The sequence below is a fragment of the Antechinus flavipes genome, chromosome 2, assembly GCF_016432865.1.
Source record: "Antechinus flavipes isolate AdamAnt ecotype Samford, QLD, Australia chromosome 2, AdamAnt_v2, whole genome shotgun sequence".
Classification (NCBI taxonomy): domain Eukaryota; kingdom Metazoa; phylum Chordata; class Mammalia; order Dasyuromorphia; family Dasyuridae; genus Antechinus; species Antechinus flavipes.
The window spans coordinates 226,143,771-226,161,619 of NC_067399.1; the positions used below are offsets into that span (position 1 = coordinate 226,143,771).

Here is a 17,849-nt window from a genome sequence, read left to right on the forward strand (position 1 = left end):
AGAGAGAGAGAGAGAGAGAGAGAGAGAGAGAGAGAGAGAGAGAGAGAGAGAGAGAGAGAGAGAAAATCCTAGTAACAAGTAAACATAGTCAAGCAAACTCCTGCATTAGCTATGGCCAAGGATTATATCTGATTCTGTATCTTGAGTCAACTGCATTTGTCAGGAGGTACATAGCATGTTTCATCTTCATTCATCTGAAATCATTATATATCATTGCATTTACCAATTCTTTCAAAAAAATTTATATAATATTACTATTGTATAAATTATTCTCCTAGTTCTGCATGCTTCATTCTGTATCAGTTCATATAGATCCTCCTAATTTTTCCTAAAAACTGTTAATTTTTTCATTTCTTTGGTACAATAATTAATATTCTATTATATTAATATACAATACTTCGTTTAACTCAGTAAATGAACAATCTATTTCCAGTTTTTTTGCTACTACAAAAAAGAATGAACACAATGTCTTAAATTTTTACATCTTAATTTATATTCTCTACCCTACACACTCATCCAAGGTATGCCAGGCACTATGCTAGGTGCTGGAGATGCAAGTACAAAGAAAGGAAGAGAAGCTTTCTCTTAGGTGGAGTTAAGCAATAAAGTACATTCTTAGTATGTTAGCAGGATGGCTGGCTATTGGTAATGCATGAAGACAGGCAATGGAGTGTAGTGAGTGAGGAACTGATAGAAGGCCAATTTGGGGGGAATAATATCTAATGAGACTGGGGCCATATTGAACAGGATTTAAAAGTAAAATTAGAAGAGTTTATATTTTATTTCAGAAGCAATAGGAAGCAACTGGAGTTGATTGAACAAGAGAATCACTTGGTCACAGCTTTACTTAAGAAAAATTACGTGTAATTTGGACTGGGATGGTAAGAGACTTGAGGCTAGGGGACCAATTACAAAGTTGTTCTAATAATGTAAGCAAATGATGAAGGACTGAACTAAGGCTATATGAATGGAAAGAAGATGTAAGAGACATTGTGAAGATTGACAGAGCAAGATTTGGCAACTGATTAGATAAGTGGGGTGAGAGCAAGAATGTAAAGAATCAAGACGAAGCTGTGATTATGAACTGAGGAAATGAAAGAATGGGTATGCCTTCTACAACAATAGGAATGTTTAGAAGAAGAGAGGGTTTAGGGGGAAAGATAATTCAGTTTTATATATGTGGAGTTTTAGATGTCTCTGGGATATCTAGTTTGAAATGGGTGAGGTAATGGGACTGGATATGGAAATATTGGTATCACCTGAATAGAGATGATAGTTAAACCCAAGAGTGCTGAAATGATTGAGGAGAGGAAAAGGAAAAGAGAGCAGAGGAAGAGAGGAGAAAAAGAGGAGAGGCAAGAGAGAGAGAGAATAGAAAGAGAACAGAACCTTGAGAATCCTATAATTAAGGGCCACATTGTGGATGATGAGCCAGCAAAGGAAACTGACAAAAAGGGACCATACAGATAGGAAGCAAACTAGGAGAAAGAGGGTTATGAAAACCCAGTGAGAAGAAGATATCTAGGAGGACAACGTAATCAGTAGTATCAACTATAGCAGAGAGGTTGAGAAAGAATGATTCTGAAAAAAGACCATCAGATTTGATCATTAAGAGATCATTGCTAACTAAGGAGAGAATGGTTTCACTTGAATGATGAGATCAAAACCAAGGAGGACTGAAGAGTGTGAGAAAAGAGAAAAGTAAAGGTAGCAATTATAACTTTTTAAAAATAATATTTTATTTTTGCTATTACATGTAAAAGAAATTTTTAAATTTCTGATTTTTTTTTTTTTTTGCAAGACAATCGGGGTTAAGTGACTTGCCCACGGTCACATAATATGTGTCAAGTGTCTGGAGCTGGATTTGAACTCACATCCTCCTGACTTCAGAGCTATTGCTCTATCCATTATGCCACCTAGCTGTCCCTAACATTCAGTTTTTATTGTTTATTTATTTATTACGCAAATGATATTTTTTATTTATTTTTTTAAATAATAGCTTTTTATTTTCAAAATATATGCAAAAGTCTTATGTTCCAAATTTTTCTTCCTTTCTCATCCCCTCCCCCAGCTATCCAATATATCATTCATTCAGTTTTTAAATAAAATTCTGACTTCCAAATTTTTTACTTCCCTTCTTTCCATCCTCCCTCCCTAAGACAATAAGCAACTTATACAGGCACAATCACATAAAACATATTTCCATATTGTTGTTTATCTTTCATTCTGGAAGAGGACCATGACATCAGGAAGGAGATATTATAACTTGCAAGTGAATTGGATTTAAGTGAAGGAGGGTTGTGTTGAGTCACCAGCCTCACTTTTTCTTCCAGAGTCACATGGAGGATGCTAGTGGCAAGATATAGATCAGGGCTGCTGGAGTTAACCCTGAATATAGTGGGAGGCCTTGCCCTTTTTAAACCTAAGGTTTTCCCCAGATCTCAGTTTGTCTGAGAAAATAATGAAAGGCTAGTTTAAAAGAACAATTATGCAAAACCAACTAACTTAATGCCTGAATTTCTATGGAAAATTCTATACCAACATATTTCCATATTAGTCGTGTTGTAAAAGATGAAACAGAACAAAAGGAAAATACACACACATGCACACACAATGTGAAAACAATATGCTTCAATCTACATTCAGACTCTATCCTTTCTCTGGAAGTGGATAATATTTTCCATTATGAGTCTTTTGGAATTGTCTTGGATCATTATATTGCTGAGAAGAGCTAAGAGAATTATGGCTGATCATCTCACAATGTTGCTGTTGCTGTATACAATGTTTTCCTGCTTCTGCTCACTTTACTTTACATTAATTCATGTAAGATAGACAGCTTTTTCAAGGAGTTCAGTTGTTAAAGGGAGGAGAGATATTGGATGATAGTTGTAGGGAATGGTAAGATTTAGTGTAGGTGATTTAATGATGGGAGATTGGGTGTATTCAAAAGCAACAGGGAAGTAATGAATTGATAGGGAGAGGCTGAAGATTTGGGCAAGGCAGTGAGTGAGAACGTAGTTTACTTGAATAATTGGAAGAGTCAGATGAGAACAGGTACATGTCTGGCCTCAACAAGGAGAAAGATCCATAAGTGGGGGGTGACTATTCACCATTCAGGGTCTAAATTTTCCAGTAAGTAAGTCCTGAAATCTACTTTTCTGTTCATTCCATGTGCACAAGAGGAGGTGGCTACCATTTCTCCCTTCTCTTTTTTTCTAGTCTTACCCTTTCTGCCCTGACTTAGCCTTCAGTTACCTAAACTACTGAGTCCAACTGCCATATTGTTGTACTCACCAATAGCAGTGAATGTGAGCTGACCCACTAGAGAAGGGCAGAGAAGAAAGGAGGAGTTTAGTGTGAATTTGGATCCAAGGACAGGAAGCGTCCCAAACTTTTAGTTGGGGGAAGTGATTAAGGAAGCCTTCGGGAGACCTTGCTGCTCCAGTCTTGTAGTCCAGTCTTGGCTCTGCTACTGATTAATTATGTGATCTCAGACAAGTCATTTCATTTCTCTAAGCCTCAGCTTCCCCATTGACAAAATGAGAGGATTGAATTCTTAGCTCTCTTCTTCCCCACCCCTCAAATGGCTACTTGAATTTATTTGCTTGATGCTTAATAATCTTGGCATAAAATAAAAATTAGCCAACATTAATAAAATGGAAACAATGATTAAAAAATCATAACAGCTTGACAGAAATTAGTGTTTACACAAACAAAAGAATGACTTTAAATATTTTTGTCAGCAAATAAAAAATGAATGTAACAGAACACTAAGAAGGCTTTATATATTTACATTCATTACCTGATCATATTTTAGTCACTATAACATCTTTTCTCCATATTAAAAAAAAAGTATATTGTTTTCTATAACATATCAAAGTTTTTTTGGTACAAAATCAAATAATGGCCCACAATTTACAACAGTGCAATAGGTAAAGGATACAACCACATCCAAGAGGTGCTGAAAATAAATACTCAAAATTCTAGAGAATAAAGATTGCCAATGCTTTTGGGATTCATTTTCATTGACATGTGTTGAATATTTGACAAATGTCATGGACATCATTTAGTCTCTAATAGAAAAGAACGTTCTTGTCTTAAACAAAAAATGCCTAAGAAGACAGGTGTTAGGGGAAACATCACTGCTTTTAGATGTAAACCTCAATGAATTGATAAAGGAAAAGAACAGCATAGCAACTATTAAAATTGGTTTTCTATTGCTGAATCCTATCAAATGGGAAGCTATAAATCAGACTCACTTGAAAGATAGAATTTAAATTTTTGTTCAAGAGAGTATATGGTTAAACTCCTTCTGATTATAATATCTAAGATTCTCTGAAAACCCACGTAGTATATGTGGGGAGAGGAGACAGCACCCCTCTTACATCTTTCTTTATTATGGGTACTTCCAAATTTTCCCTGCTCTGTGCACCTCTCAGCTATATTTGCCCATTATCCAAAAGAATGAGGACAGTCGAAGGGCATTCTATATCATATAGTGCTATGTGATACTGAAGAGTGCCTACAGATACCATGGGGATGATTCAAGGGATCTTCTTGCAGTGACATCTCCAGATTTATTTTTTGTGGTGGTTGTTGTTGTTGTTTTGTGTTGTTGGGCGAGGCAGTTGGAGTTAAGTGACTTGCCCAGGATCATACAGCTAGTAAGTATTAAGTTCTGAGGTCACATTTGACCTCAGCTCCTCCTGACTCCAGGATTGATACTCCATTCACTGTTCCATTTAGTTGCCCCCAGAGACCTAAGTCTTCTCCTTAGCACATGACCTAGGTCATAGCAGCTATGCAGTGCCATAGTGCTTAGAGTGTTGGCCCTAAAGCCAGGGAGACTCATCTTCATGAATTCAAATGCAACCTCAGATACTTACTAGTTGTGTAGGAAAGTCACTTAATTGTATTTGCCTCAGTTTCCTCATCTGTAAAATGATCTGGAAAAGGAAATCCAAACTACTCCAGTATTTTTGGCAAGAAAATCCCAAAAAGAGTCAGAAAGAATTGGATACTACCAAGATAACTGAACAATACAAAACGTTGTTAGAAAGTGGGACAATGAGGAGAGGCCTCCTATACAGGTGGCACCTGAGCTCATTGCTGGTCTTTGCTCCTATTCTTTCCCTTCTCTTGTGTTTCAAGGTCCTCATCAGTAACTGGATAAATTAAGACCTCTTTTAACTCTAAATCTATGACCTATGATTACATGACTCCAGGGTTTGTGCTTTTCAACTCTGCTCTTTTCACTCCTCCACATTACACAATGGAAAAGAAAAGCTCTTCATTCTTTCCTAAGCCAAGAAGCCCCTTTCTGATACTTCTAATCTTTAAGCAAACTGGTTAGGAGTTAGATAATGATAATAATAGTTGAATTACTATAGTGCTTTAAGGTTTGCAATGTGCTTTACATTCATCAGTTCCTTTTAGCCAGATAGTAACCAAGAGGTCCCAGTACTAGTTTCCTAATGGAATGAAGGCTATAAGTTATTCTTCCTAACTCCAACTGGTACCTTCGACTTCAGTACAGAATGTTGTAGACAATAATCTCCCCTTTTTCCCCATTCTACCTTCATCTATCTGCCCTCTCTAATAGAAGTGCACTTGCCAGGTGCCCTATTTTTTCTGTACAATGGTAGGTGCACAGAACAGGTGCCCTGATTTTCCCCAGGTTCTGGGAACAAGGAGAACTTTTGTGTGAAGCAGAAGAATCCAGGAAGAGACAAGAGAGGAGACAGATGTTGGATCCCACTGAGAGACTAATGGCACAAGGCCTAGGATGGGATTTGGTATCGGTGTGGCAGGGACCAAGCAGTAGAGGAAACAAGAAACCATCAGCTTATTGCTAAGATCTTTTGGACTCTTACTCATTTCTCTCTCTCTCTCTTTTTCTCTCTTTCTCTCTCTCTCTCTCTCTCTCTCTCTCTCTCTCTCTCTCTCTCTCTCTCTCTCCTTTCCTCCCTCCCAGGCAATGGAGAGCAAGCTACTGATTGGAGGCCGAAACATCATGGATCATACCAATGAGCAACAAAAAATGTTGGAGCTAAAAAGACAAGAGATTGCTGAGCAGGTAAGGATGTTGTTTTTCTAGACCAATGGGCTGTGGCCAAAAGGTTGAAATGAGAAAACTTGGGTTCAAATGATCAAATAGCCAGTTGGTATAATGGATAGAATGATGAACCTGGAATCAGGAAGACATGAATTCAAATTCAGTCACAAATATTTCCTAGTTATGTGACCTTCAGGCAAGTCATTTAACACCTATTTCCTCAACTATAGATTGGGGTCTCTAGAGTTGTTGTGAAAATCAAATTAGATAATATTTGTAAAGAATTTACTACAGTGTCTGATATATAGTAAGTGCTTAATAAATGTTTGTTTCTTTCCTTTCTTCCTTCAAATCTCACTTCTATCTCCTGTATTACCTTAGTTCCTTATCTGTAAAATGAGGGAATTGTATTTGACAGCCTCTAAGGCGCTTTTCTTTTTTTTTTTTTTTTTAAATTTTTATTTAATAATTACTTTATATTGACACTCGTTTCTGTTCCAATTTTTTTTCCCTCCCTCCCTCCACCCCCTCCTCTAGATGGCAAGCAGTCCTTTATATGTTGGCTATGTTGCAGTATATCCTAGATACAATATATGTTTGCAGACCCGAACAGTTCTCTTGTTGCATAGGGAGAATTGGATTCAGAAGGTATAAATAACCCGGGAAGAAAAACAAACATGCACATAGTTCACATTCGTTTCCCAGTGTTCTTTCTTTGGGTGTAGCTGCTTTTGTCCGTCATTTATCAATTGAAACTCAGGTCTCTTTGTCAAAGAAATCCACTTCCATCAAAATATGTCCTCATACAATATCGTTGTCGAAGTGTATAATGATCTCCTGGTTCTGCTCATTTCACTTAGCATCAGTTCATGTAAGTCTCTCCAAGCCTCTCTGTATTCATCCTGCTGGTCATTTCTTACAGAACAATAATATTCCATAACATTCATATACCACAATTTACCCAGCCATTCTCCAATTGATGGGCATCCATTCATTTTCCAGTTTCTAGCCACTACAAACAGGGCTGCTACAAACATTTTGGCACATACAGGTCCCTTTCCCTTCTTTAGTATTTCTTTGGGATATAAGCCCAATAGAAACACTGCTGATCAAAGGGTATGCACAATTTGATAATTTTTTGGGCATAATTCCAGATTGTTCTCCAGAATGGTTGGATTTGTTCACAACTCCACCAACAATGCATTAGTGTCCCAGTTTTCCCGCATCCCCTCCAACATTCATCATTATTTTTTCCTGTCATCTTAGCCAATCTGACAGGTGTGTAGTGGTATCTCAGAGTTGTCTTAATTTGCATTTCTCTGATCAATAATGATTGAAACACTCTTTCATATGGGTGGTAATAGTTTCCATTTCATCCTCTGTAAAATGATCTGGAGAAGGAAATCCAAACTACTCCAGTATTTTTGGCAAGAAAATCCCAAAAAGAGTCAGAAAGAATTGGATACTACCAAGATAACTGAACAATACAAAACGTTGTTAGAAAGTGGGACAATGAGGAGAGGCCTCCTATACAGGTGGCACCTGAGCTCATTGCTGGTCTTTGCTCCTATTCTTTCCCTTCTCTTGGTTTCAAGGTCCTCATCAGTAACTGGATAAATTAAGACCTCTTTTAACTCTAAATCTATGACCTATGATTACATGACTCCAGGGTTTGTGCTTTTCAACTCTGCTCTTTTCACTCCTCCACATTACACAATGGAAAAGAAAAGCTCTTCATTCTTTCCTAAGCCAAGAAGCCCCTTTCTGATACTTCTAATCTTTAAGCAAACTGGTTAGGAGTTAGATAATGATAATAATAGTTGAATTACTATAGTGCTTTAAGGTTTGCAATGTGCTTTACATTCATCAGTTCCTTTTAGCCAGATAGTAATCAAGAGGTCCCAGTACTAGTTTCCTAATGGAATGAAGGCTATGTTATTCTTCCTAATTCCAACTGGTACCTTCGACTTCAGTACAGAATGTTGTAGACAATAATCTCCCCTTTTTTCCCATTCTACCTTCATCTATCTGCCCTCTCTAATAGAAGTGCACTTGCCAGGTGCCCTATTTTTTCTGTACAATGGTAGGTGCACAGAACAGGTGCCCTGATTTTCCCCAGGTTCTGGGAACAAGGAGAACTTTTGTGTGAAGCAGAAGAATCCAGGAAGAGACAAGAGAGGAGACAGATGTTGGATCCCACTGAGAGACTAATGGCACAAGGCCTAGGATGGGATTTGGTATCGGTGTGGCAGGGACCAAGCAGTAGAGGAAACAAGAAACCATCAGCTTATTGCTAAGATCTTTTGGACTCTTACTCACTTCTCTCTCTCTCTCTCTCTTTCTCTCTCTCTCTCTCTCTCTCTCTCTCTCTCTCTCTCTCTCTCTCTCTCTCTCTCTCTCTCCTTTCCTCCCTCCCAGGCAATGGAGAGCAAGCTACTGATTGGAGGCCGAAACATCATGGATCATACCAATGAGCAACAAAAAATGTTGGAGCTAAAAAGGCAAGAGATTGCTGAGCAGGTAAGGATGTTGCTTTCTAGACCAATGGGCTGTGGCCAAAAGGTTGAAATGAGAAAACTTGGGTTCAAATGATCAAATAGCCAGTTGGTATAATGGATAGAATGATGAACCTGGAGTCAGGAAGACATGAATTCAAATTCAGTCACAAATATTTCCTAGTTATGTGACCTTCAGGCAAGTCATTTAACACCTATTTCCTCAACTATAGATTGGGGTCTCTAGAGTTGTTGTGAAAATCAAATTAGATAATATTTGTGAAGAATTTACTACAGTGTCTGATATATAGTAAGTGCTTAATACATGTTTGTTTCTTTCCTTTCTTCCTTCAAATCTCACTTCTGTCTCCTGTACTACCTTAGTTCCTTATCTGTAAAATGAGGGAATTGTATTTGACAGCCTCTAAGGCGCTTTTCAATTCTAAATTCAAGATTCTAGGACATTAAATCAGGCTTCCTTCTGGGGAATAAAATTATCTCCAGTGGAACTCTGCAAACACCTAGAAGTCCAGTATCCTTTGCTCTCTTCTTTGACTAGAGGGAATGACAGTGATTAGTACATGAGAAAAATCATGAAGAACCCAGAGTCTTTTTAATCCAATAGTCTGTCTCTGAGGTTTGTGGGAAGGCAAGGTAGTTGCTTTCCCTGATATCAGCATGGGAGGTCAAGAACTATATGACCCCCATCCCTAAATCATCAAAAGTTGAAATAGATTTAATTTACTATTATAACTTTGCCCTTAGTGTAGGAGAAATGAAACTGAGATTGTGCCTGGGTAAATCAGGGAACGTTCCATATCTGAAGTCCATATGGAAACTAGAGAATCAACAGAGAAATGTGAAAAAGGGCCCAATAACTGTCATAACAAATAACCTTGTCCTAGTAGGGGAAGCTGAGAAGGAGAGGAAAAGTCTCAATTGGGATTAGGATAAATGGCAACATGAGGTCCATAAGGAATCACAGAGGATAGGAAGTAGTTGGGAGATAGTTACTGTCTCCTGAACTCAGGACCCTACTCTTTTTCATTCAGTATATAAGTTGCAAAGCAGGTGCAGATCTTCATTGATAAAGGTTGTTTTCTTATAGGAAGTGCCCTGGGGTCAATAAAATCATAGATCCAATTTATTGTTAAAATTAATTTAGCCTAAGGATATGTAAATAAAAGCATAATAGTCACTGTCCTCAAGAAGCTTTGAAGAGTAGGAAGAAATTGGAGGAATCAGAAAAGCCTCCTATGCAAAGAGACATTTGAGCCTGTTGTTGCTTACAAGCTTCTCTATCAGTCAATCCATCAACAAACATTTTTGAAGTGAAATAATACCGATTCTCAAGGAGTTGATTTCCTATGAATCAGGAAATCTAGCAGGTTTCTATGGTAGGGGGAATGGCCTAGCTTCTCCTTCCATGCAAGTTTTCCTAAAAAAAAATACTGAGGCCATCTTCACATCTTTGGTAGGTTCAAACCCTTAACAACCCTTCCTGGTTGTCTGAGTACAGAACACCCATACGGGGTCTTCTGATGTTTAGCTGATGTGCATCTCAGAGGAAAGGGATTCTTATTGAATATCCTTTTATTGCTATGACTAAGTAAATCTCCTTTTGTTAACTATGGACTGACCATAACTATCTCCTTTTCTTTCAGTATCTAGATAATCTAAACCACCAGGGGACTGACTTGAATTAAGCCCAGAACAACTTAAATATTCTCCCTCCTTTTTTCATGTATTACTGTGCTAAACATCTTCTACATTGCTTTGTCCTAGAAACGCAGAGAGCGGGAAATGCAACAAGAGATGTTGTTGAGGGATGAAGAAACTATGGAGCTCCGGGGAACCTATACCTCTCTGCAACAGGAGGTTGAAGTTAAAACAAAAAAACTCAAGAAGGTGAGAGTTACAGAGTGGCTTGGTAAAGGGGCTAGGGCAGTTAGGTGGTGCAGTGGACAGAGCACTTGGCCTAGATAGTAGAAAATTGAAATCCAACTTCAAACACTGGCTATATGACCCCAGACAAATCACATAATCTTGTTTATCTCAGTTTTCTTTTCTGTAAAATGAGCTGGAGAATGAAATGGCAAACCAATTTTTTTTTTTTTGCCAAAAAAAATCTCAAATGGAGTCACAAGGAGTTGTACACTTAACAAAAAACAACTGTATAAAAGCAAAGAGATTCTGAGAGGCAAAAAAAAGGAGGGATATCCCAGACATTAAAGATAGCCTATACAAAGGTAATTTGGTTGGAATTTAGGGTGTCCAAAGGCCTCCTTCTGCTGTTTTGTGTGAATGCGCATGTATTCTTTTTGTCTCCTACACTTCTAATTAAAGTTATTGGTGTCCATGAGAGTGAAGTGTACTAGTCTATATAAGTGGTCAATGCTCCTCTGAGCCAGCCAAGAGATTGGGACATTTTCTCTCTTTATCTCTGATTGGTCCTATCCTCAAAGTCTTATTGTTATTTATTGGTGTCTGACTCTTTGTGACCCTGTGAACATAGCCAATACTGTCCAAATCTTATAGATAAAAACAAATTACCTTCTTTACCATGTCATTCCCAAAAAATTACTTGGATCTTGTTTGTTGTCAAATTATTCCCAGAGTAGTGGAGGAAGCCTTAAAGAGACCTCAGAGTGGGGTGGATTACAAAAACTGGAAAAGGGAATCTTGGAGAACCTCTAGAATGCTGGGAAGTTCATTCACTATCAGCAAGATACCAGGTGCTCTTAACAATTTGAGATCTAGAGAGGCCTGTAAATGGATGCAGAGTTTCTGTTAGGGCTTGGTCAGTGAGGCTAAAGTCCAGCCAATGGGCAGATGTGCCTGCTGGAGGTTCTCAGGGCCATAGCCATCTGACAGGTTCCTGAACAAAGATTTGCCACTGTGGCAGTTATTATGAACACACTTTCCTCAGAATCTGGACATACTCTCTGAATGCTCTCCATTTTGTTGCTGACAGGAAAAGGGGAAATATGATTAATAATAAATATCTCACCACCAGGAGCCACACTCTCTCTACTTTCTCCCAATGTGGTAAAGTGGGAAAGGACCAGCTCTAAAATCAGAGGACCTAGATTTAAATCCCATCTCTATGTAATACTGGACCAATCACTTCTGCTTCCTGGATCTATTTCTTCAAATGCAAAATGAAGGGGTTCATGATTTCTGAAGTCTCTTTCACCTCTAAACCTACGATCTTATGATTTTTCCTTCTGGCTTTTCTTCACTATAATGGACAGGGCAACATAACTTTAAATCTTGTAGTCCCTGGTGTGATGGGAATGCCAGTTAGTTTCAAAATATCCCTGCAGGCTCCTCTTTCTGTCTCTCTGATCATAGCCATGGGAGAGTGGGGTAGGAGCAGTATCTTTAGGGAGAGGAAGAGATGGCAGTAGACCCATAGCCAGCTTATTTGCAATAAGAAAGGATCATCCTTGCACTCATCCTTCCTTCCCTTTTGAGGAAGGAAATGGTTCTTTGGGAACCAGGTAAATCCTTCCTGGGACCAGTGAGAGGTAGATGTTGTTGCTATCACCCCATCCCATGCTTGGCAGGGCTCACTTCGACTACATGGTCTGTCTCTTGTCTAGCTCTATGCTAAGCTGCAGGCAGTGAAGGCAGAAATCCAGGACCAGCATGATGAGTACATCCGTGTACGACAAGACCTGGAAGAAGCACAGAATGAACAGACTCGGGAACTCAAGCTCAAGTAAGATGCATCTTTCTTCCTCCTACTCTATCACTTCTGACTACTTAGAAACTCTAGCTCCCTCTATCATTCTCTGTTCCTAAAGGTTTTTATTACCAAGTTCCTTTGCTAGAACTTTCCCATTGCAATGCTGATTATTTCCACATGTAGCAGTGAATTGAGAGAACTCATACAATTCAATTGAGATTCTTCTAATTATTTATCCTCTACTTAAGTCTCATCTTCCCTAAAACTAAGGCTGGAGAGTCAGGGCTTGGTATGGCATAAAATAGAATAATGTGTTCCATTAGGATAGGATAGAGGTCAAATAGACCTAAAGTTAAAAAGTAAAGACTCTGAGGATTTTCTCCTCCTATTTGTCAAACATTCTAATATACATCAGCCCACACTTGATGCTTTCCAGTTACAACTGCTAGGCCTTGTTCTGTGATTCCAGAGATGCTGAGTTCTACTTTTTTCTTTAGTTTTTACTAATGCCAGCTTTCCTTCTGTTTCCCCCACTAACCTCCCCTTTTTGGCTCTGGGGGATATGTGTCTATTATATATTCTCCAATCCCTCATCTATCACCTATATAATACTTACTTTTCCTCTTGCTCCTCCTGCCTCCTTTTCCCATTCCCAGGTACCTGATCATTGAAAACTTCATCCCTCCTGAGGAAAAGAATAAGATTATGAATCGTCTTTACCTGGACTGTGAGGAGGAGCAATGGAAGTTCCAGCCATTGGTGCCAGCTGGAGTGTAAGTATATTCTTACCCAGGAAGCAGAAGTGGGGCTCTGAGACAGGGTCAGGAGGACCTGGTCATGATGGAAGAATGAAGGAAGATATAGAGCTGTCTGTGATCTGAAATATGGTTTTTTCAAGTTCTGATGTAGAGAATCTCTACCAGGAAAGTAGATATCTAAAAGGGAAGAGTTGGTGGGCATATGATATAGTAGATAGAGCCTGAAATACTCTGGTTCAAATCCTGCCTCTGATAGTAGCTTTGTGGAGAGTGAATGACTTAACCTCCCTATGTCTCAGTTTCCTCAAATGTAAAATGAGGAGATTTGAAGTCTTGAAGTTTTGTTTTGTTTTGTTTTTTTCCTTCCAGTTCTATATCTATGATTTTATAAGTTCCAAAAACATGATATCTTAGAAAACCAGAAGTATTGTTGGGGAAGGAGGGTGTCCTTTGAAGAGATGAAAATATCAGCCTTCTAGTAGGTCCTTTTTTTGGGTACAACTTAAAATAGGGGAGAGATTTGACCATCATGCCTCTCTTCAGCCTTCAGGTATAGAGCTCCCTCTGCTGGTGATTACATAGAACACATCTCCTTATTTGTGCTAGAGAGACCACACCCAATCCTGTTATAATGCCAAGGAAATTACTAAATGGCATTCAGAGTTCTGCTTTAAAAGTTTCAGAAGCCATAGCTTTGCCTCTGTTCCAGAAAGAACCAGGTCTACTGGTAGGCAATATAGGCAGTCACCCAGAGTGCAACATGCAGAGGACACAATGAAGTTCATATTTTAAAATATTGTTTTGACATTTTTTTGTTTTTATATTACTTTTATTTTCCAACATAGCCCTCACTTCCCTCCACTCAAAAAGCTCTCTCTCATGATAAAGAATAAAAAAGAAACTTTTAAAAATCTGTTCAGCAAAATTACATATCAATTGAGTGTTCCCTACCCAGAACCTCTTACTTCTCTTTGGGATGCTCTTAAATATTACTTAAGATCACACAGATCTTATGTTATATGCATGGGTAATTTTACAGCATTGACAATTGCCAAAACTTTTGTTCCAATTTTTCCTCTCGTTCCCCTCATTCCCTCCCCCCGATGGCAGGTGGACCAGTACATGTTAAATATGTTAAGTATAAATTAAATATAATATAAGTATACATGTCCTAACAGTTATTTTGCTGTACAGAAAGAATCAGACTTTGAAATAGTGTACTATTAGCCTGTGAAGGAAATCAAAAATGCAGGCGGACAAAAATAGAGGGATTGGGAGTTCTATGTAATGATTCTTAGTCATCTCCCAGAGTTCTTTCGCTGGGTGTAGCTGTAAACCATGCTTTTTTAGCTATGCTAGTTTCTCAGTACTTCAAGCATCCCCGTTTTCATTGGTGTAAATATCTTCCACTGACACAGATTTCAGTCCCATTGTTTTAGTTTTTACAAACACATTGATAATGCCAGAAAATGCCATTTGCAGCAGCATGTAGGTACATAGTCTTGTTGTGGTTAAAGCTCAAAGCTTCCAACGGACTCCAATAGATAAAGTAAGGAAGAAAATTTCCCTAAGCAAGTCAATCTCTCTGGTCCTCTGTGGCTCCTAAGTTGGGGGGAAAAAAGGAGAGATGAACTAGATGCCTTTGAGGTTTTTCTGAGCTTTAGATCTTTTCTCATCTGACATCAGAATGGCTGCAGCTAGAGTAGGAAGAGAGCGAGAAGTTTTCTCACCTTCTCAGGTGGAACTCGGGGAGCTCCTCATTCCATGATTCAGACTGAGAAAGTCACACCCTTCATTTGCACAAGCTAAGGTAGTGACCCTGCCCTGGGGGCAGGAGAGGCTGCCACAGTATCTTTTGTTTGTATAGATTCGGTTTCCAAGGGAATTAATTCCCTGAAATTTGGGTATGTTGCCACCAGGTGGTGGTAGGATACCTTGTTCACATGAGCTACTGCAGGTGGATGCTTCTCTTGAGATTCATATGGTAGTTCAGAATCATAAATGAAAAGATGGAGAAATCCCTAGAGATTGTCTAGTTTCCAGATTTAGAAGCAGCTTTTTTATTTATGATTTTTATTTTTAAAATAGTATTTTATTTTTCCAAATATATGCAAAGGTAGTTTTCAACATTCACCTTTGTAAAACTTTTTGTTCCAAATTTTTCTCCCCTTCTCCCTTCCTTCCCCCCTCCCAGATAGCAAGCAATCCGATATAGGTTGAACATGTGAAATTCTTCAAAACATATTTCTCATGCTGCACAAGAAAAATCAGATTGAAAGGGGAAAAAATACGAGAAAAAAAAAAAACAAGCAAACAACAACAGCAAAATAAGATGAAAATATTATGCTTTGATCCACATTCAGTCTCCATAGTTCCCTCTCTGGATGCAGATTCCATCACAAGTATATTGGTTCTTTGAATTACCTCATTTTTGAAAAGAGCCAAGTCCATCACAGGTGATCATCACATAATCTTGTGGTTGTTGTGTACATTGTTTTCTCAATTTTAACGATGAGATTATTACTTTTAAAGAAGCTAAATTGAAAAACTAAACTCATATAAAAACAGATAGGATTTTTTTGAATGATTTTTGAAAAAAAGGAAATAGATTCCTTGGGATATAATTGGGTATTTTTACTTCTATCTATTAAATGTTACCATTCCCAGGACTTTTTCTCTTTTATTTATAGGGTCATAGATTTACAGTCAGAAAAACCTCAGAAAGCATTTAGATCAATTTTGTCATTGTATTGATGAAAGTGAGACCCAGAGATGTTAAATTATTTGCCCAGGTGGGATTTAAATCCAGAGCTTCCAATTCCAAATTCAGTACTTCTTCCTCTGTACCATATTGCCTGCTGCCTATCTTTTATTCTTACCTCAAATAAGACAATGTATACAAAAACTTTGCAAACCTCAAAGCACTATATAAATGAGTTATTATTATTTTTGCTGTTTTTATTCTTAGTTTTAAAAAGATATTTGATGGCAATGGAAAGAATCCTGGAAAAGGACAAAAAGGTGTCAGGAGATTTGTGTCCCCTTGGTTCTGCCACTAGCAAAACTGTGTAACCTTGATGTGATAGTTTCATTTCTCTGGACCTCAGTTTGCTCAAGTAAAAAATGAGGTGATTGAACTAGAATAAAGTTCCTTCCAGTTGTGGTGGTCTGTGAATCTACTCTACTTAATTTTGGAAAGTTGGGTCCAGTAGCTTGGAGAATCTCAGAGCTATAAGAAAACTCCAAAGCTATTTAGTCCAACCCATACCTGAATTAAAATCCTTATGTGACTTCTCTAACAAATGGTTATCCTGCCACTGCCCAATGACTCTGTGGAATGGTGAAGCCCCTTCCATTTGTTAAGATACCACGTAAAAGTATCTAGAACTAAACCTAGAATTAAATATAGAATTCCAGATGGGTTTTGACCATGGTAGGAATATCATTTTATGAGATTTTGCCTCTTGAAATCAAGTATAGGGCTTTACATTTATGCCTATAAATTTATTCAATGCCAATTTTCTCCCCCTCCCCCAATTGTTTTATTTTTTTCTGGTTATACATCTATATTAACTTTTTAAATACATATTTCTTTATGAATCATGTTGAGGGAGAAAAATCAGAACAAAAGGGAAAAACCACAATTGAGAAAATAATCAGAAAAAAGAAGCGAACATAGTATGTGTTTAATACCTATTTTTCTATGTATACCATGTGCCAAGTATTGTGATAGGTGCTGGGAATACAAAGATAAAAATTTTTTTTCCCTGGAAGCTTATAGCTTGCCAGTATACACACACACACACACACACACACACACACACACACACACATATATATACATACATACATACACATATATGTGTGTATATATATGTATAGTGTCACATATACATGCATTTGTGTATATATATATCTATACACACATATGTATCCATATAGATAGAGATATATTGATAACCAAATGCTTAGTATACACAAAAATAATACAAAGCAATTTCAACGAGAGACTGTTAGCAACCAAGAAGAATCAGGAAAGCCCTGATCTAGAGGACAACACCTGAGCTAGATCTTGAAGAAAGTTAGGGATTTCAAAAAAGTCAACATGAAAATGAATTGTGTTCCAAATATGGGACATAATAGGAAGATTGGGAGATTGAACACTGTGCAAATAGTATTTTTTTCCCAATTACATGTAAAGACAATTTTCAACATTCTTTTTTTTTTCCCCTGAGGCAATTGGGTTTAAGTGACTTGCCCAGGATTAAACAGTTAGGCAGAGTTAAGTGTTTGAAGTCACATTTGAACTCAGGTCCTCCTGACTTCAGGACTGGTGCTCTATCCACTGTACCACCTAGCTGCCTCTTCAACATTCATTTTTTAATAAGTTTTTGAGATCCAAATTTTTCTCCCTCCTTTCATCCTTCCCTAATCCCTCCTCAAGACAGCAAGCAATATAATGTAGGTTATACATGTACAATCATGTAAAACATGTTTCCACATTATTCATGTGGTGAAAAAAGAAACTGAACAAATGGGAAAAATCACACACATACACACACACAAAAACAAAGAAAGTGAAAACATATACTTTGATCTTCATTCAATTCTTTCTCTGCATGTGGATAGCATTGTCTATCATGAGTCTTAGAATTGTCTTGGATCACGAAATTGAATATCATGTATAGGAACAGCTAGGAGACTAGTTTTAATAATATGTGGTAAGATTGGAAAGGTGAGTAGGGAGGATCTAGTTAATGGATAAATTTAATGGAAGACTATGAATGATGGATTTTATCCAGAGGTAGTAGTGAGTCAATGCAGACTTTTGATTAGAGGAGTGAAAGGGT

General features: G+C 37.8%; 1 protein-coding gene across 2 annotated transcripts in view; it reads left to right on the plus strand.

The window, feature by feature from the left end:
* Positions 1-17,849, plus strand: part of KIF3C (kinesin family member 3C) — a 66,679-nt gene that overhangs the window by 30,971 nt on the left and 17,859 nt on the right. Inside the window, exons 2-5 of one of the 2 annotated variants that reach the window (XM_051976333.1) lie at positions 5,975-6,076; positions 10,336-10,458; positions 12,156-12,274; positions 12,898-13,014. In XM_051976333.1, coding sequence (XP_051832293.1) covers positions 5,975-6,076; positions 10,336-10,458; positions 12,156-12,274; positions 12,898-13,014 — 461 coding nt within the window. Of the gene's footprint in view, positions 1-5,974; positions 6,077-8,473; positions 8,576-10,335; positions 10,459-12,155; positions 12,275-12,897; positions 13,015-17,849 lie in introns of both variants that reach the window. The other variant, XM_051976334.1, reaches the window with a different exon arrangement.